This window comes from Cyprinodon variegatus, unplaced genomic scaffold (genome assembly GCF_000732505.1).
Source record: "Cyprinodon variegatus isolate N-32 unplaced genomic scaffold, C_variegatus-1.0 Scaffold1065, whole genome shotgun sequence".
Lineage (NCBI taxonomy): Eukaryota > Metazoa > Chordata > Actinopteri > Cyprinodontiformes > Cyprinodontidae > Cyprinodon > Cyprinodon variegatus.
The window spans coordinates 174,577-196,359 of NW_015151518.1; the positions used below are offsets into that span (position 1 = coordinate 174,577).

The 21,783-nt window shown below is 38.6% G+C and overlaps 1 protein-coding gene across 1 annotated transcript in view; it reads left to right on the forward strand.

Annotated features, from left to right (window-relative positions):
* The first annotated feature begins 208 nt into the window (after positions 1–208).
* Positions 209–21,783, forward strand: part of lgr6 (leucine-rich repeat containing G protein-coupled receptor 6) — a 50,724-nt gene continuing 29,149 nt past the window's right edge. Inside the window, exons 1-2 of the mRNA XM_015400019.1 lie at positions 209–719; positions 20,457–20,528. Coding sequence (XP_015255505.1) covers positions 475–719; positions 20,457–20,528 — 317 coding nt within the window. The 5' untranslated portion in view covers positions 209–474. The remainder of the gene's footprint in view (positions 720–20,456; positions 20,529–21,783) is intronic.

A 21,783-nucleotide genomic window follows, 5' to 3' on the forward strand; every position in this document is an offset into this window, starting at 1 on the left:
ATTGTGGACTCCTCCCACTTTCCGGAGATGCTCCAGCCCATCCCTAAATTGTGGGCCAATGAGGTTGGCTCATTTACTTCTCTTACAATAGGTAAGGAGAGGGAGACACGGAGCAACAGATATATATAAATATATATATATGTCCACAGAGATAGAGAGAAGGACAAAGAAAAACAGAAACCAACTTGAAGAAAAATATTGTTTATGGAAAAAGAAAGAAGACTGGAACAAAAGGAGGAGAAGTTAATATAAAGCAGAACTCTAGGGGAGTAAAGCAGAAGCCGGGAGATAGGAAGATTAATAGAGATGAAGAAGCAGGTCATCTGACAGGACAGATTTACAGTGTGGACAACCCACAGAGGGAGAAATAGAGGTAAAAAAAAAGAAGACAGGAACATCTGAGAGGAAACAGTTCATCACAGCTTCCTCGAAAGACAGTTCATAGAACATATCGGAAGTCCTCTGCAGGTGTAGATGCAGACAGGTGGACGGTCAGACATGCTGCTTGGGGCACTGTTTCTCTGCGCTGCAGTTGGAAGCTGGGGGTCTTCTCCTGGAGCATGGGGCTACGGACAGGTCCAGGAAAGACGGGAATCAGAGGCACCTTTCTGCCCAGCCCCTTGCCAGTGTGAGGAAGATGGCATCTTTATCATGGTGGACTGCTCGGAGATGGGACTATCGTCTGTGCCGGCTGGCCTGAGCCCTTTCACCACATACCTGTAGGTAACATCATAACATTAAAGAATGTTGCCTGCCTTGTAAGATCCAGTTTCATTGAAATGCCTTTAAGCTTCCCATTTACTCTGTTAGAGTTTCACTGGCTCTCAGATGACTTGCTTGTGTTTCCAGCTGTTGTACTGCGCACATAATCAAAAGCATCTAGCCTCTCTTAATTTTACTATAGATTGCTTTATTTAAAATGTTTCTAGAGAATGAATTAGTGATACTTCTTTTACAACAATGGTAAAGTGTGTGAAAGCAAATCACTACTGTAGCCTAATGTAAGATAAAATCTGGCAATAGAGAAGCTCCAGCTTAAATATGAATGAAAAGAGGACGTGTGTGTGTGTTCATGAGAGTGTGTTATGCTGTCCACTATGGGTAAATAACTTTCAGTGTCAGGTTTCTTAAGACCAACTGGAGACTATGAAGTGTTTGTGTGTCTGTTTTTTTCTTAATGCTATTTTACACCAAAATGTTATCTATTTTTTTTTCTTTTCTATTTCCATTTCTTACAGATTTTCTCGATCCAGGGAAAATAATTATTTTTGCTTTTAAAATACATTTTCTAAAAATTTTAGAGATTAATAGTTGAAAAAAAACTGTTAGAATCTAATGTAGGCTGTTATTTCCTACACTCTCAAAGTTATAATATGTGTGTACAAATATATCACTTGTAGGTTTTTATGTTTTTGTACTACAGTCTTCAAACCTTCGTGTGGTTTGGTGAGCTGCATGAATATGCATTTTGTACAAAATATACTTTTTCACTCTCTCACGCTGGTCTTTTATGATCAGTTCAGTAAAACACGCCCCTGCAACTACTTCTTGGTGTAACTATATCAAATTATTTTGCTGCAGGACTAATAGAAAAATACGGTACTGAAATACACTTTTTGAAAATGATTTGTGCTCGAAAGTTTATCAGATCCTGTTAATGCATATAAAAGAAACTACTAGACACTTAAGAGGTAATAAGAGACACTTTAGACATTTTACTGACCTCTTCTTTGCACCACCCTGCTGTTGCTTAAAAGCACATCTGTCAAATGTCTTCACGGTGTAAGCCTTGAGATGAGAGATTACCAACACCCTGTGATAACTGATAGTGAAGTGATAAAAGTAAAAGCCTGACTCATAGTTCTCAAGAGGTGATATGGTATTGATTTAAGCGAAGCAGATTGGGATTAGGAAAGAACGACAGTTTATGTGAAACATGACCTTATCAGTGACACAAGATATAGCCCTGTTTAAATGACGCCTGATTCCATCTGTCATATGCAGTCATATTTCACAGTCAAAGTTGAAACACATGTAGAGTTTTGGTTCTAGCTCTCTATGAGTTTGATGTGTTATTTTACGGAAAAACATCAAACTCGCCGCCTCCTTATGTGACATCAGAGGAAAAAATTAACAAAAAGCAGTCAAGATATAAGAGAGCAAACTGTGAATATTCCCATACTGTAGTGTTTGACCCCAATCACACAGCTTGAAAAAAATAGTTGCTGTAAAATATTAATACTCAGTATATAAACTAAACACATAGCTCTTATCAATTCTAGAATATAGCATGTAGAAATAGTTTTGGTAATCTAAATAACTTTTAATTGTAAAGGTTTAGTCTGATGCATGTACGTCTGATGGGGATTTTTAAAATTTATTTAGGGGCATACAGACAGGCAAACCCAGAGAAAATATTCAACCATATTTCTTGCACCTCAAACAGGTTTTCTATATCTTTCTTGCATGTGCAGGATGCTTTGGATGCTTTCTCCGGATCAAGGATTAAGCAGATTTTTCTTCTTTATCTTTACATATGACATAGCAAAAGTAATGGTTGGACTATTCAAACAAAAACTACTATCGTATCAGACAATCTGTGTTCATATGTTGTATGTAAATACCTTTTATGACTATATAAATGTTATGCCTGCATACATATTTTTGCAGTTTTGTAGTTTAAGGCAGTTAAACACAAACTTAGATGGCTCTTTCTCTACAGCAGTGTCTTAAAAATACTCGTCATTCCTGCAAACTCAGGCTTAATTGTTGATTTCCCTTTGTTACCTAACATTGGAACTGACCAATTAGTCAGTTTGAGGGCTGATTAAGAATAAGATAAATAATCTCTTGCCTATGCACACACCCACACAGTCTCACTTGCACACACATTGCTTTCAGAGAAGACAAGAAAGGAATGCCGGATGGCAATAAAGATGCCACAGCCAATGAAGATGCTACCGACAAAAAAAAAGAAAAAAGAAAAAACATCTAAGATTTCTCTTTCAAGTTTTGATAAAAATGATGAAAGAGAAACAGCGTCCTTCTGCCTGACTCTTCTCAAATGCATGCACGGACACAGAGCCCAGCCTCCATGGCAAGGCTGCAGTTTCTCATATTGAATAAAAGGTTACGACAGAAGTTAGCTGATCCAATCTCCACCGGGATCTGCTGAAGTGTACAGAACCTAGTGAAAGGAGATTTTCTTGGGGATTTACTTGGAAACTGTTAACCTTAAAAACTGCATTAACAGAAATCTGTGAAAGTATATGACATCATTCACTCATGTCACCAGAGAGCTCTTCAAAGCGAGCCAAAAGGTTCATGCTATGATGACGGAAAGGGGCGAATCAGGCAGTGCAGGAGGCACTACATCTTCCAGAGTTTATTTGCAAACTTGGAAGGCCTTACTGAATTCATGTATAAACATAATTAAATGTGAATCAGCATAAACAACTGAATCCTAACACAGGAGGGAGTACAGTGTTGGGCTCTGCTAAAGGAATTTAACCACTGGTAGGCAAAAGCTGCTTTGAAAAGCTCAGAGCAAAGTTACTAAAGATTTATGACAATAATTGTTTCTGTGGGCAATGCATAAAATGAGCTGTCATGTGAGACGCTTTGAAAGACCCTCTCTTTGATTTCAGATTAGGAAAGAAAGATAGTGCCCAAGGGTTAGAGGCTATGTGAGTGTGCGCAGATATGTGCTGCTGTGCAGAACACTAAGAACAGTGGAGTTGAGAGATTGAATAGTTTTATGTACAGCTGAAGGAAGCATGTCCCAAGAGACAGGCTTACAGTGATTTAATAGGTGGCCTGGATGTTTGAAATGCTACATTGGACTCAATGAATTAGTCAGCTGTCTCAAGGATACAACTGTACATACAAACGTTTTTAGATAATGCTTATTATGTAACATATTGTGCTAAGATTGCTTGCAAAAGTATTTGCAGTCCTTGAACTTTTTCTGTAATTTCGTATTACAACCAAAGGATTCTGACTTGTTGCTATTCTCATACTTGGATATAAATTGATCTAAAAAATGCTATTGCTGGTCTGTCTGGTTGTTTCCCAGAGGGTGTACCCTCCTCATTCTCAAGTGTACTGCACCCTCTAAAATGCTTACTCTCAGGATTGTCTTGATTTTGGCTCCATCAGTCCTTTAATCCAATCTGGAAAATAGTCCAACTCTCTACTAAATTAAAGACTTCTTGCAGCATGATGCTACCACTGCCATCTTTCACAGTGGGAATGATACATTCAGAATAATGTGTAAGGTTAGTTTTCCAATTAAAACAATCTTATGGACATATCTCAATATCTTCAATCAAGTTTACAACTTTCTGTCAAATATTGGCTTTATTTTGTGAAAGCGTCAGAGTTTCTCATCAATTGACAATCAGCAAATGGCACCTTCAACATAATAAGTGCATTTTTTGCCAAGATACAAGACATTACTGGTTTCATTGTCTGTGAGCCTGCTCCATTGTGTGCTAGGTTGTGCATGAATGACCCACTGGTGGGTCCAGCTTAGACAGGTCTTTAAATTCCACCACTAAACAACTTTTTTTTTCCTCCAAAAAATCTGCTCACTAGAGGAGAATTTAATGTTTCCAAAACAAGTCACCAAAGGAGTTTTTTTCCAAATATTTATGGTTTTAGAGCAACATAAACCCTTGTGTGCGCACACAGGTCTTTTACAGATGGCTGAGCAAAACAAACGTTGAAAACTACTCCCATCTTCTCACTCAAAAAACATCATATCTGCTATCATATGAAATTAGAGCCATTTATTTTTCCAAAGATATGACCAAGTCTTTGTTGCATTCTTTCAAAGGAAGTAATATCCATATGTATTGGAGCATACATTATTTCCAGTCCCTGGCCTTGCCTACATGTTTGCATTTAGAACAGATAACTGTGAAAAATACTTTATCTAATTCATACTTTAATAGGAAGAAATACTTTATTTATTTATTTCAGGTGAAAATTGCTTCTAAAACCTTTAGGGATTACTTATTTAAAAGGTCCAGACTCCCAAGCAGACATTTCACTCAACCAGAGCCTCCAGAAATGTAGCTGGCATTGAAAGGGGCATGTCTAGCCTTTTACAGCCTACATCTAAACTCCACACCTATCTTCTACTAAGAAAGGTCTGTGCAGAGGTTCAGACACGTTCCAATAAGTGCCTTAACTTCTTGTCTGTCAGTAAACTTCAGGTAAATGTTCACATGTGCAATCACTATTTAATACCCTGTGCAATAACCTGTGCAATCATACTGTTAAATAAGAGATCTCAGATGTTTTATATATGAAAGTGTATATATATATATATATATATATTTATTCATTTATTTATTCTTTTTATTACCTATTGTTGCTTTTAAACTCCCTGTGAATTTATACCTGACCTTCCTGACTGGCCCTCGCTCATTTATTTCCTCTAAAAATGTCTTAGACCTGGACAGAGCAGTTACATTTACACCAAAAACTAAATAAACACCAGTGCACTTTATTTACAGTGATTTGCAAAGATTTTATTTTAGGTTTATCAGGTAAGAAAAAAGAAAAGAACATATGTATATCATCATTTTAGGATCTTTATTTGTAACTATTTAAAACTATGACTCGTTTTTTTTTTTTCCGTTTCACAATTACGTGCTGTTTAACATGGTCAACGAGATATAATCCCCTCCAAATCAATTTAAGCATGTGGTTAGAGAGAGAACATGTGGCAAAACTTTAAGAGGTACGAACACTTTTGAGAGGCTCTGCAAAGTTACAATTCCTAAGCTCTCCAGAGGCTCATCTTCAAGTAGTTCATGCCACCGTAATCAGTGAGTATGTGTGTGTGTGAACAAGGGAAAGAGTGGGTCTGGGACTAGAGCTGAGCGGCGTTTAGGTGATGCTTTGTGGTACAGTGGTGGGTGCGGTGAACTTCTAACAGTGTTTTGGCTGAGGCCCGGAAACCACAGCTAGTGCATTACCAGACAGAGTAAAACCAAGGAGTGTGTGAGCACTTGTGCGTGTGCATGTGTGTCAGGACCACCCACACTGCAAGGGTTATGTCTTCTTTTGTTTTTCATCAGGAGAGGTAAAACAAAAAAGTAAGGAAAATGACGAGATGGAATCGGAAGTGAACCGGGGAAAACACACATGAAATTGTGAATTAGGAATCTTTAATAATTTTAAAGATTGAATGAGAGGCAGAAGCATGCAGATGGTGGGGACAACATCCTGCCTCTGTGTGGTGGCAATGACAGTAACAGTCGTGTGCGTGTCATTTAGCCATTATGTTGATGGAATGATTCTTATCAGGAGTGACCGGGGGTCACAATGTAAACATCGCCTCTTAGAGACAGAAATTAGAGAAATTGTATGTGATAGAGTGGGGGGAGGATGATTTGGGAGGAAAAAACAAACTAAAAGAAGAGAAGTGAGGACAAAAAAGAGAGAGCCGTGTGACTGCCTGTGTGTATGTGTGCACTGACAGCAGATGTTCTCTTTAGAGCAGCTATCAGCTCCAGCATCAATGTCCTGGCTCCAGACGTCTATGGCAGCCCCCCGCCTTAACTAGGCAGCCCTCCCTTTGTCTCTGTTTTCCCCCTCCCTAATCCATACCTATTCTCCTTTCCTCACCTGTTTGCTCCAGTCTGTTTCAGACTCAGAAAGAATGTATGTATCTAAGCTTGGGTTGCTACAGAACAGGTGCTAAAGTTGTTGATGTTGCACTCAATGCATGTTCGATTACTTGAACATAAATTGGGATTGGACTTCATATCTGCAGGAAGAGAAGAAACAAAAAGAATGTGAACTGGAGTTAAATATCAAAAACATTTCCATTTGTGTATAAGTCAGTGGAGTCTGTTGCTTTGGCAATGAGCCAAGCAACTGTCGGAGAACTAAGAGCCCCATATCAGTAGCATACCCTATCATGGTAAATCTACTCTGCTGAAAAGCGTGCAAAAAGTTATTTCCCCACACTTTCCTTCTTCCCTTTCATCCCTCATTCACTTTTTTTTCACTTCCTTCTTTGACAAAAACCTAAAGTGTTTAGATCTAAGGTGTCAATTCCATAGCACTCTTCTAGATTCTCCTGAGGCCCGGATACAAGCACTTGCATGATGCCCCCCCTAACTTCCGCTTGTCAAAAGAAATGTATTTACACAAGAGGTGCATAGAGAAAAGAAAGGGATAGGCCGGACATCAGATTGTGGTTTTCTGAGAACAAAATGGAAGGCGTTTTAAATGCTGCTCAGAGGCAGACGGCAGGCAGGTACAGGACAACAATGGGAACAATGGCTTTTCCCTTAGGAACCACAGGCAGGGAAGACACTGTGGCCATAGTGTACTCTGCCAGTCCACATCCTGTCCTTAGAAAAAAGGGAAGAAAGTTATCACAACATAAGATCTTAAAGGGAACAAGGGTGGAGGAGGAAGAGATCAATGGAGAATGTTTTTGGATGGCATACGAACATGAGCAGTCATCCAATCAATGCTGGCTGAATTTATGAACCTGTATGTTTCATTTGATGGCAGTCTTACACAATTAAATGACACACGGAGTTAGGAATGCCCTTCTTGTGATGTGTGGTTGTGGGGTGAAGGGCTGCTTGTGTGTCTGCATGGCCCAGATTCCTATTCAGGCCCTTTCCGATCCTGGGAATCCATGGGAATGTTTGTTTGTGTGTGTGCTAACGGTTCTATGTGCGTGAATCTCTGCAAAAGGACAAGCCCTTTCCTTTTCACCACAGAGAAGGCATTGTCCTGTCCTGAGACAACCTAGAAAACTCTCTGTGACGCTCTTGATTTAGATGCATTTATATTGGAATGCCCTAATATTCAATGACTGGCATAAATATCATGAATGAGAAATCATAAAAACAGACATGAGTTAATTGTTCAGCGCTATATATTCTGTTTGCTTTAACTTACTTTTCTCTGCTAGCGATTAAACTTAGATATATTGTTATTTTTCAGTAAGAGTATTGCTATCTGCAACCTTTAGTTACTCTTTTCTAGATTTTAAGAAACAAATTGTTAAAACCTTTTAAAAATACTACCAATTTTAACGTACAGTATCTGAGTTTTAATGCAGAATAATGGACATTCCTTTTGTTTCACTAACTAACACAAATATGACAATGTGATACATATTAGTTGATTAGTTAGGCTATATGCCTGTTCAGAGTCTGTAATCATCTTCTGCACAGAAATGCCCCTCCTAACTCAAAAACTGCACCAGAAAGCCAGTGTTTTCATATCAAATGTGGCTGCTTTAATTTACACGACATAAGTACATCTGTTTTGTACAACTAGAGATACATCAAACAGGAATATTTGTCTTTTTTATAAGCTAAAGAAAGTAGGGTTGCCTCCCCTACGGTATGATTAGCTTATGGTAAGATTGGGGAAAGGGGCACCACCCTATTGCTCTTGAACTCTGGACACCCTGCCACTTTCTCTGGAATCTGAATAAAAGGATTTCAAAACAAATACATAAGATGTTAAAAAATTAGTTGAAACATTTTATTACATATTGTACAGTGAGAAGGGAGTGGAACATGCAACAATGTTTCCTATGTACGAGATTGAACATAAGTTGAATTCATTGAGGACAATCATTCCCTAAGTATGGAGAAAAAGCTCTTCTGTGATGCCATGCGCTGTCCCAGCAGTAAAAAAACATGTATCTAAACATGTATTGAAATCATAACTTTTTTTAACCACTGTTTTCCCTTGGCACTTGAATGCTTATCTACCACAGTATTACTATGATTAAAAAAATAATGACCCCCCTATAATCAGACATAGAGTAAAGGAGAATGCCAATCAACAGTTGACAGTGGGGTGTGTAAAACCTTGAGTCCTTATTATCTGCCCTTCTTCACTCTGTTTCTCTTTACCTCTCTGCAAGATTGATGGGCAGGTCTGCTAAACAGAGTGGCTCATTTGTGGCTGGCAGCCTGTAGGTGATTACTAGCAAGACCTAATGATAACTTAGCCTCGTGCAAAATGTACACACATATTACGAAAAAAACACAAACAAAAACGTCCACACACTCACAACACCCTATGGGTCACAATGCATGTCAATATTAATGCAGTCTGAGGGCAGCTTCAAAGATAAATATGTAAAGGCTCCTTTTTTGGAAGACAATTCAATAGATGCAAAACAACAACCGAGATTTCTCTCTCCTGGGTGAAGCTTTGTGTTTGGTATAAGCTGTTTAGAGTTTCACCAAAAACACAGAACACAAAAAACAAAGCTGAATTGCATTGTGTGTGTTATCTGGTGCAGCAAAGACTGCTCAAAAACCATAAACCTATATGACTGCATGGTGCAGTACAGAAAAGTCAACAGGCTGGGGCAAGACCCAACAGACCATTTGCACCTAAAGAGTAAACAAAACTCTTTAGATAATAATCATGTCCGATTTTGGACAGAGAGGAAAGATGGTTTGAAAGAGAGCTAAGGTAAACTATCTTTGTCAACGGAGAAAAGTTAACTTTGAATAGAGGTGAAGGATTTGGTATTCAACTCTCAAGCATCAAGAACTCTGCTTTGAAACTAATTCTAAAGAACTTCCTTGAGCGGTCTCTTCATGATTCAGGTGACCAAGCAAACAACTGACATCAAACGTTAGGCTCTAATGACACAGGACAGCAACGGGTGGAACGTTGTTTTGCATCAGTGGAACTGTCTTCAGAAAAAAAGTCTAGTTGTGTCTGATTTGTGCCTGTTTGGGTTGTTTGAATGCATTGTTAACACAAGACAGCTGAACTCACATGTTACCTATCCTCTATGAAAGAGACAGGAAAACAGAAGTACCCAACAAATGCAACAATTAAGCAGAAAGCCAACAATCTAGTTGGAATCAGTACAATATGTTTATCAAAGATAAATGATGTTAAATAACAGGAAACAGGCGGTGAGCAAATGGTTTAGAAATATGTATGTGTGTCTGTGAAGCTAGTAAAAACCACAGATTCTCCGCTCCATTAATTTAAATGACAATTTTAAAGGGAAATTAAAAAGTGGCAGAAATACTTAAAGTTAAACCCTTAATATTCAGAATTGTTATTTGAATTGAGCCCTATTGAAATTAAGTGAAAATCTTTATAAAATGAGTAGATTCGATTTACAAAGCTTCATTCACATCTAAAAATAAGTTAATTTTGGTTCACTGAGAGCATAATTCTATAATCTTAACCACAACTCTTCTACAAGTCATTGTATTCCACCACGGCTGCCTCTGATTATTCCACTTTGACCCAGGATTAATCATGGTATAGTCTGAGAAGGATACACAGGGCCCATCCTTCAAATCTGGGAGAAGAAGAACAGATTTGTTTGCCGCATATGAAGAAGCTGTTAAAGAAGTCTTACATTTCGAACAGTAACGCCAGCAATGCTGTGACGTAATTCGCCTACAAAAGCAGCTTTTAAAGGATGTAGCCCTTAAATTTGGATTCAGCCATTAAGTAAGCTGTAGATTGCTTTAAAAATCCGTCTTTCCTAAAAGAAATGTTTTGCAAAACCTTTAATGATGAGTATTATATGAGCAACCAAATATTATTTTCATCAACAGCTCCTGTCTTGAAACAGGAGTGGAAGAAGAAAAAGTTCAGTCACATTTTCATAATGTTTTTTAAACATACATTTGTCACGTCATGGCCTTTGCAACTGGAGTCAGACTTACTCACATCTCTATTACATGTCTGAGGAGGAATAAGAGGGGAAGTCTGGGGTTTTACATGGGTGGCAAGAGGCCAAGCTGACTCTCTTTAAAACAACAGCAGCCACATGCCTTCATTTGAAAGGGTTAAGATTTCATCAAGTGCTGATCAACAGTCTTTTCAAGATGTTATCCTTGGGTACCCGTAAAATATACGGCACAACTGCAATGGTCCCAGATCTGTCAATGCATGAACAAAGTAGAGTAAGTGCCAACAGTTCAATGGTCCCGTAATCTGTTAGATTAAACATTGTGTTTTCTGCAACCAAATAAAGCTATAATAGAGTGCAGCACCCATACTCATTAGTTTTTCTTTCCTGTTAAACTTTTCTGCTGAAAATCAACCTTAAATCAGCCACCAGGAAGAAAAAAATGTAATTTAATCTGATACATTTGCTAAAATTGTATCAACAAACAAGGAGTTTCACTTTTATTTTTACACTTTTACTGTGTATGGACAGTAAATATAAATATGAAAGTATCTATATTTCAAACACCTCTGTAAGAGATACCCTGCAGAAAGTGTGGAAAAGCAATGAAACCAGTATCCTTTTTTCACAGATTTTTAGCATCAGCGAGGGATTACGTTTTTATGACAGTTAATCTCTTAACTTTAATTTTTGGAAAACATGTTACGTCACAAAAATATTAAAACCAGGCAAAAATCTACATGACAGATCAACAGATTAGTGGGCAGGTCATGCATGCCTCTCTGCCTCCGAAAGTCATGGCCTGCTCACAACAGCTGCCTGTCAATCCCGTCCACATGTTGGAGACAGTTGTATGTTGTGTAGCACCGACTGTTCCGACGTTTCCTGTTCCATTACTGAAGTGCTTGACCTTTCACCCCTCCCTCCGCTCCATCTCATGACAGGCTGGATGCATGTGTGTGGGAGGGCAGGGAGTGGATAGAGAGTGTGTATGTGCACGTGTTTCTGTGCTTGTGCTGTATAACAGGGTATGAATAAGTCCCAAAGGGCATGAGTACGTTTCCCATGACATGGCCTTAGACTAAACAGCCGCTCTCTCCACCCAGACATCCGCCTGCCATTCTCCCCAAAACCGCAGCAAGCGGAGAGAGGCACAAAACACAGAGCCATCTCCTTTTTTTTTTCTCTCTCTCTCTCTCTCTCTCTCTCTCTCTCTCTCTCTCTCTCTCTCTCTCTCTCTCTTCATACCACCCCCACCCCGTTTCCTGGTACTTTTGTAGGCGAGTCCTCACCGTATCACTCGGTGTCCAGGTGAAAGACTTCTCTAGCCCTCTCTCTCTTGGTCTTTGTGCCCTTTGAATAAGAGACAGAGAGAATAAGAGAGGGAAAGATAAAGAGAGAGTGCATTTGGACACAAAGGGTGGTTTACCCCTCCCAGGAAGTCTGGGAGTGAGGGAGAATGAAAAAAAAAACATCTTCAGAGGAAGGAGGGAGGACATCATTGTGCCCTGCTTCCTGACTCTTTGTAAGTGTGTATATGTATGTGGATGCTCATGTGTGACCAAAAAGAGAAACTAAATGCCAGTGCAGTCATTCTTTTCAGATCGAAAAAAAAGACAAACGCACTTAGACCTCACCCTTCATACAATCCACACATACACAAACACACAGTTAAGCACACATCCATTTAGACCCTCTTAAAGGCAGAACCCAAGTGCTGACGACCGGGGGCATTGTGAGGAATAAAAGATCCTCTTTCATCGTGCCTTAACTGTTTCAAAGCACTAAGCGTAGAGGATCAGACTGAATCCCACTGAAGACATTACTATCATAATTACTGTAAAAGACAGCCAAGGTGCGGCTCAAGCACCCGTACTACAGAAGTCCTGCCCTCTGGGCAACACATTTGCTGTTGATTTTCGCTAAAGATCTATTACTCTAATGTTTCTTACATCTAAGCTACCTTCAAAGGGAAGGAGCTTACCAACATTATTGGTGTCTCTACCAGGAATGGAGTTAGGGATACACAGGGAAGCCAAAAGGATGAGCTGAAAGAGAAGGTATTGTGAACGAGGACCTTTGGTTAGGCCTTGTTTTCACCTAATTTGGGGTGTAAATGTTTTAGTTGTTGTATTTGCATGCATTGGTTGTCATTTAATCTTTTTCACATGTTGACAAGTCAAGCTTTATTTGACCATTACCCTTATTTTTTAGCATGTAGGGGCATTGTTAAAACTCACACATCTTGGCTGTGCCCAAACTGGCACAAATTAACTTAATTAACAACAGACATCTTTATTAGGGTTGCACATCTAAACACTCATTTTCATAACTGACTAGAATTTTGTCATAGCTGAAGCAACTCAGCTACATTCCCTTGGATTAGAAAATAAGTAGACTATAGTGATTCACTTTTGTCCTTTCTTGAAAGACTGAGGAGATAAGGGAAGTTGAAGTCAATCTGAGGCACCAAGGAAGGCAGTGGCGTTACCAAACGTTTCTTAAGCGGTTAGCTGACTTAACAAATTCAAGGTTGTTGTACAAAACACAGAAGGTCCATATGACCAGCAGGTCAAGAGATTTAAGACACAATAATAACATTGGTGTAAGTCATCTGAGGTTTGTCAAGCTTTCCCATTACCCCAGACTGGCGGGTCATATTGAAGTGTTCTGAGACACAAGCAAATAATGGATTTGATCTTTTACTACCATTAATACAACTCTACTTTCTCAGTCAACCAAACCACCTGATTAATAAAACTGTCTGTTAGAGAGGATGCTGAAATCTGAGTTGACATGTAAAACATGTTATATAGGATTAATCAAAGAAATTGTTCTATCTTTTTATATAGCCTCTTAATCAGTTTGCATCATTAACAAAATCAAAAACAATCATCTAAGCATTTCAGTGCATTCTTAATTTTCTTCCTCAGGATTGGTATTAAGAAAAATGCTACAACGAGGCTTGAAATTTTACAGTAAGTGTTCCCACAAATAATAGACTGGAATTTAAACAAGATGCAAAGCTGTATTAAAGTAACATTTTCTCTCCACAGCTTTCTCCTACTCAGCTTTGTCTGAGTGATGCATTTCAACACAGAATCCAAAAACAAACACCTTACCACTGGTGGTATCTGGCCTGATCTATGGGCGTATTCACTCACCAGGGTGGTCCGTCAAATACGCCCGGAGTCTGGAGTGTGGTGTATGCTTCTCATATGATGTGGCCAATTGTTTTGCTGCGCTAAATCACCAGCTCTTGTCAGCAAAGCTCCCAGTTTAAAACTGGCTACAATAGAGCTAGGGGCACATTCACACCCACATACACACTTTGCCTTTGATCATACTGGTGATAACATACTTCAGTAGTTCTGTTGATTCCGAAGTGGAAATTTGATAAAGCGCATTATTGTAACTATAGAGCTGTGTAACTCCATGCTCCAACTGAAACGTAAAACACAGATGCAGGGAAATGGGAGTGTTAGAGATAGAGTGGTATAAAGATCAACTGAAAGCGCCAAGGCCAATGAATAGAAATGTCCCTTCTCCCTACTTTTGTTCCTCCCTTAGCACAAGCTCTTAACCATGGATGCACTCAATCACAGAATAAAGTAGACAAATATTCAGTGTTTTGCCTTTGTTCCCATGCCAGACCTATCGTTTTTACATTCTTATGTGCAAGAGTTTACACACTTAGGGAAAGAAAGACTAAACGATCTGTCAAAACATACGGTCTATCTGCAAATCTCAGAACAATGATAAAATAGAAAGAGAAGAAATATTTTTTTGGTACTCCTTCAACAGCTCCCACACAGGTTTCAATTCACCATGAAGTTCTAGGTTTAAAAACACTAAAAAGAGAAATATATGTGGAAGGAAATTTCATTGGTCTCCCAGGTAGGTACAAACTATCAATTTGAGCTTGATACTCAATGCATTTCAATGCATCCTCATTTTTTAAGAAACATTATCAAACACCAAACCAAGCATCTTCAAATGTATGACTGGAGAGGAAACAAAAGATAAGAGTTTAAACAACTTACCAGGGGTCTCAAACCGGTTCCAGAAAGGGCCCAGAGACTGCAGGTTTTCTTTCCAACCAAGCAATCGCACACCAGACTCCAGTCATCTCATCAACTGAGTACAATCTGAAAATGATGACTTGATGAGATGAATGGAGTCTGGTGTGCGATTGCTTGGTTGGAAAGAAAACCTGCAGCCTCTCGGCCCTTTCTGCAACCGGTTTGAGACCCCTGAAACCTATTACAAACCAATTGGCCCAGACCAAAGGCTGCCACCCTCAGGGTTTGAGGGGTATTACAAAATTCTATGATATTGTTGCGGCAGAGGGCAATATAGCTTCTGTTTTCATTTTTAACCACCCAAAACACATGTCTTCCTTACAGAAGGTATGCTACAACTTCATTGCCCATCTCACTATTTTTTTTTACCACCATTGTGGCACCAGCAGTTAGATAGTTCAGTGGAGTCCATTAGCTGTGACTGTTTTTGGTTTCAGACTGAATGCACTGAGGGTGTGTTGTCTTTGGTTGACTGGTTCATACTGTGGCTTTTTGGTCTGATAGAATTAGGCCTTAGTCAAGCTGGTCCATGGCCTCTTGGTTTGAATAATTTTTTGAGGCTGTTTGGGCAGATGGGATTTGGTCTGAAAATATGTTGGAGTAGACTGCTGTGTCTAGGCCCATGTGATCAGGTGCCATTTTCTTGGATTAAATCGTTTCAGCCCAATGCTATTTTTGTCTATGACCGTTTCCTTCGATGAGGTTGATTGCTCCAATATTATTTGGGCTGGTTTTACTGAATTTTGACTTGATTTTTCAAAATCAACTGTGACAGAAGATCTTTCCAGGGTATACTCCAGCCGCCATCTGCCCTCAGACTACTGCAACCCTGTTAGATGAAACAGGCGAAGATAGATGCAATTGATTTATTTGGTCAGAGGCTATTGCTTTGATGTTATTTTTAATATGAAGGATTTCTTTCTAAGGACATATGTAGCAGGCTATTTGGTCTAGAGCTCTTAGACTGATGGCATTTGTCCAAAGCTTTTTCTTTTGTTTTCTGATATTTGATTTTTTTTTCTTTGTTCATATGTTGTTTATCTGGGTGTCTGACAATGCTTCCCTAAGACCTGAAGACTTGATTCTAATCATTCTGCAGATTCAACAAAAGAGGAATAAAAATAACTCTTTAAGAGTTGTTTTAAATAGTGTTTGTAGTGATGATCAGCCGTCTGCTTTCCCTGGTCCAAAAACTGTGCAGGAGTCTTTAGTTCATCTTTCAACAGCAGAGAAAAAATCTAAGCAGAGGTCCTGTATAGTGAGGCCCTGCTTGTTGAGAGACATGTTCTTCTAGAGGCAACATCAGACTGCTTTCTCCACAATGTGATGTCTACGGTAGGGTCACAAAAAAAAAATCCCTGCTGAATTCTCTCATAAAAAATTAAGAGTGTAAACCACATGTGGTTCCAATCTGTCACCCCCACAAACAGCTATATCTATGCCCCAGCAGCATCGCCTTTGTGTGATGTGGTGAAAGGGTGACCAGGGACTGTAGCCACCACATCTGCAGGCCCAATGGGAAACAATAGGGGTGTGAAAATGAGCGACAGACATCTTACCGCACATACCGCAGGCACCTATAAATGGAAAAAATATCATATGGCACAAGCAGACACAAATTCTGACTCTGCGGGTACCTCTCTCTCATACACAAGACTCACACAATAAAAAATGTTCATAATATAAGAGATACAGAAACCAAGTTTTCAGACTGTGAAACTCTAATGCACAGAGAAGTCTGAAAAACATTTAAGCGCCGTTTCTCTCATTTCATTTTGTGGCCATTTATTTGCTCTGAAAATATCTGCACGTCACAGCACCAGCCGACACAATGCACATGTGGTAGTCATCAATCATAATTATCATGGTTTAAAAAAGCCACAGCTGTTATTTGATTTTAAAAACAAGCCATAGCACAGTGCCTTCCAACGATACGTCAAGTTGTCAGCAGAGGCCTTGGCCTGCACAGCAGAAACGTCTCTCTCGAGCTTCCCAATGAGCTTGCTGGAGTGCACAGCCAAGCTGAGCTGCATTCAACCTTTCCTCATGACTCACCAGCCTGTGTCTTTATTTTTAAACCTTTCCTCTCTCACTCTCTCTTTCATTGCATTTCTGCGTGCTTATTCTGTGTCAGAGCGGCCGCATTTACAGACTTCACACAACGTTTGTTTATGGCTTCTTTAATTAGGCCCAGATAACGAAGAGTTGTCTCCATCTGTGGGCACATCCCCTGTAACAGGCTGTATATGCCTGAATGCTGCGTTTGTGTGTATGTTTGTGTCAGTGCAGAAAGGCCCTAATGATCCTTTAAGGATGTTCTAATAAATATTTTACCAAATAGATTATTAGCACAAATAAAATGAACAGGATTATGGCGTGTACGTTTATTATTCCTGAGGCCACACACATTTTTGATTTGTTACATGTCACATAGTTTTTAATATGTCCACTCTCTGCCTTTTACTGCTTGGAAATGTTGTTTTCATTTAAGACTTGGATTTGTTAAAGTTGTTACAGTCTTTTAAATGTAATCCCATAAAAAAATAACCCTTTAGCATTAACAATGTAAAAGATTTATATACAGGATGTTCTGGAGATGAAAAGTTAGTATTGCCGAAGTAGTATAATCCCTGCCAAGTTTTAATTGTCATTCTCATTCAACTTTTTCAGAATCACCAGATTTGAATATATTTATTTGTATTTTATGTAAGAGGCCAACAGAAATTGCTTGATAGAAAAAGAACAATACCCATCATTTTTAATGTACTCCAAAAATTAGATCTTTATGGAATGGTTGGGGGAAGAAAACTGCTGTTTAGACTAGCCTTAAGCATTCCTACTTAGTGAAAAAAATGTAAAAATGAATGAATATGGAATGAATGAATGAATAAATGAATGAGTGAGGTGTTTCTTGTTATTTTCATGTTGTTGTCATCTTGAGGTAAGTATTTGAAAGTTACTTATAGATCCCGTTCAGATTGCTTTTTTGATTATATTTTTCCCTAATATGTGAGTAGCTGCATGGGGAAACAGATCAGTTTTGAAATAGAATAAAAAAAAATAATAAAAAAAGAAGCTTTCTAATATTCTTTGGAAGGTTGATAAGCATTCCCAACCTTAACGATTCTGGAAAGTTTTTTAGATCTCACTTCAAAAGAACCCAACAAATTACCAGGACCTTAGAGCCAGAGATTTGATTAGAACAGGTGTCTCTCATCACTAAAGTTGGATTCTTTTCACCAATATCTGGTGCCTGATTTTAATCTTAAAGGATTTTATTTCATTTTCCATTCTGTTAAAAGGGAAATAAAACATTGTTTGGTGAAATATACTGTATATAAAAAAGTGTATTATTTTGATGGCGTTTGCTTATTTTCTCCAGAATGATTGCTTTAATCAATAGACACATGGTCCATACAAAGATGATATACAACACGAAGAATTATTACAAAACAAAACAAAGACTTAAATATTATATGAGACTTGCACACCAGTGTTTCCACAGAGCTGACTTGTGTCTTAACGCACTGAGGGAGGGATGTGAAAACATTACAATAAGATTGTTAAATGAGCTGCTCAAATGACGCATAAATTTGTATATTAGATTTTTCACAAGTGCCTGTAATGTTCTCACATATGGGTTACCAAACATCTCACTTGCACTGCTGAACCTGTTTTTTTTTTTAAGAAGAATTCTCAATGAGACATTACAAACAACCTTAGAACCTCAGAATGGTTTTGAATTATAATAAAATAAAATTTTGATCATACATAAGTTTCGTTTTCCTGCTAAACTACATAACTGAGAATACAGCAGATATCTGATGAGGCAACAGTATTTTACGGTGCCTGGGGTTTTTGGACGCTTTTAAAGAGCTTGGATTAAATGTAGACAAAATGTTTCTGCTAACTTCTAAACATTTCTAAACCTTTGTTGATTTGTTTTTGTTTATGGATTTTTTTACTCTCTTTTGAATTTTCCATTCTCTCTTTGCATTATTCATCCATCCTTTTTGAAAGTGCATTCTATTATTGCACTAACCATGCTCTATATCATCTGTTTATAAGTATATGTTTGGTTAACAAGCAAAAAAAAATATGATGATGAACTTTATTTTGAAACACATACTAGTACCAAGTACTTGATACAGAAGCTTAAAGATTTACAGCATGTTGTTGTCATTAATTAGATGCACTTGTGGATGATATTTCCTACCTTAGCCTGGCTTGAAAGTATCAAAATAAAACATCTTGAATACACTGGTGAAGATTCTGACTCCTCCAGGTCATTGTTAATAAAAAAAAGTGAAAAAGCAATCCACCGTACTTTGGCTTCCCATCCAGGAAGCTTTTTTTAATTTCAATTTCAATTTTGAATTTAAAAAGCTTCCTGGATGGGAAGCAAAACACCTTTAAACTTAGAAACAAAGTCCAGTGGATTGTGTTTTAAACATCCTGAACCTTCTGGAGTCAGGGCATGTAACAGGAAATTACAATGCAAGAAAATCAGTATACCATTGTATCTTCATAAAAATGCAATAAATGTGAAAAATGTTCTTAAGGCTATACAATTCTTCATTTCCAAAATGTCATGGTAGAATGACATAACAAAGACTGGATGCTTATCAAAATTGGTGAGATCCCATTTTCACTGAATGGCCCAGATCCAGGTCCTCATCTGAAGTTGAATCTTAAACTCCTCAAACTGTGTGTAAATTACATACCCAAATGTTTAAACCACAGTTTTGCTTTTAAGAGATTTGCCCAGGCTCCTTTCAGGCTTGATGTAGATTGCGTCTGAGGGCAGATCCATTCAGCCTCTCCGTCAGCTTAGTTGATTCCACAAACAAATGGCAAGTGTGTCAAAACTCACAACTACGAAGGGCTTCCGAAAGCACAGTTTACACTTGCTAGCCCGGTGGTCTGGCTTTATGAGCAATGGTTAGTGTCATACGCATATGAAGGCACACACGCACAGAAATGGTTGACTCCTGGGGACTATAGCAAGAGCCCAAAGAGCTGTGAAAGCAAAAAAGCAATGACGCTACACCTTGCTTTCATTGCGTTTATCAGAGAGACGACCTTACATGACTGAGGCCATGGGGATTATATATGTTCTAATGCTAAAGTCTGAGTCATTCATTGGTCTTGACGTGTACAAATAAGGGCTTGTGTTTGCTCAAGGTTTGTCAGTATCTTTGCATCCTATACTTTACCCTCCTTTATCTTAATGCAGCTGCATTTACACTCAACATGCAACGTTCATTTCAATGTCAGTAAAGCATAGAAAGGGACTGTCTGCTAGAGCAATGAACAAAGAGAGAGGCTGGTGGTCTCTGGAGAAACCTGAGGGGGGAAAGAGGAAAAGTTTGAGAGGGGGAAGGAGAAAGAGTGAAGTAGATATAAGGGGAGCCTAAGGGGGTCAGATGTGAGCGAGAGGAGTGAGACATCTGGAAAAGAGAAAAAGTACACAGGACGAGGAGGAAATTACAGCTGCCCAACAGTGATTCATTGGGGAAAATTCTCCTCTGCATCTCCCTCTTCACCCTTTTGTCCTCCAACCTCTCTAACTAACCCTCTAACCTCTTTCCATCCTGCTCATGCTTCACAAGGCTGATTGCCAAGTGAAAACACATTTTAAAATGTATTGCTTTTTCACATCAGACAAATAAAAAATATCAATGCTTTCCCATTTCTGCCTCCAGGGACCTGAGTATGAACAACATCAGCGAGATTCAGCCCAGAGCCTTCCATCGACTGCACCTGTTATCAGAACTGTGAGTACAAAATCATTCAGCTCACACTTGGTTCATGAACCCCCTCTGTCAGAATTTACACCAGACAAGAAACAGCCATTTCCTGAGCAGTTGATATGAGCAGACCTTGGAGATGGGTTTGATGGTTCTGGCCTGCCTCTGATCTCTCCCACTATGAAAGCGCCTGCAGCAATGTGTTAGTAGCCTAGTAAGTTGAGATAGCTCTACAAAAGAGGAACAAAAGGGAACTGGATAGTCACTCAGAGAGGGAATGCAGTCCTTAAAATATTTATAGAGTAAGTCTAACTATCCAAGGTGCTGCTCTCTTTTTTTCCCCATTGGAGAATGTAGCAGGAGAAATACACTTGTAGACATGAGTTTGAGCCAAAATGGGCACATTATAGCTTGTAGTACTTTTAAAAGAATTTTAAAGAAAAAAGGACGCAAATGAGGTATATTTGTGCACTCTTGATGTGTCCTGCACATTTAAAAAATAAAACTGACATGATTTGGTTAACTAATCACTCTTTCTGTCTGATGAGTAGATGTAAAACAGTATAGTTGTGTTCTTACAAAGATTTCATCATTTTTTATGTTCAAAGATCTTCTATATACACAGCAATGCAAAATAACAAGAAAAGCTGGTGTTTCTGGTTTTTATAGGCGAGGGTTCTTTAAAATCAGTCTTTGGAAGCTATTACCAAGCAACTTTTAGATAAAGCTCAGCTCCAACTAATATGAAACAAATAATTTAACTACTTTTGCGTCTGTCCCGTAAATATAAGAAAAGCCTGGTAATAATCCATGCATTTGATTAAAGTTAGTTGGGACAGGGATACATCTTATAGGCTGCAGGACAGAGAAGCTCTAGAGGACTGGTCTTGGAAACCTTTGCTGAAAATAATTTACAGTTATCTAACACCTCAGAGCTGATTGGTAACATGGAAGTGGATTGGACTTTTTTGTACCATGTTAAATATCTAGACAGGATAGTCATTAATCCATTCGAACAAATTTTATAAATGGGGTTCCTCAAGGCTCAGTTTCTGGGACTCTTTCTATTTCATTTACATGCTCTTACATGCTCCCATAGATACAAAACAAAATCCTCTCATACATACACTTATGAGACACAGCTTAGTAATTCTTCCCGTATGACCAAAGTTCCTTACAGTCACTGAGTAGATTTGTTCAAAATACTAATAATTGATTGGACCTGTATTTTCTTTTGCATAATCAGAAAATTGTTGAGTTTCTTTGAAGTTTTTAAATCTCC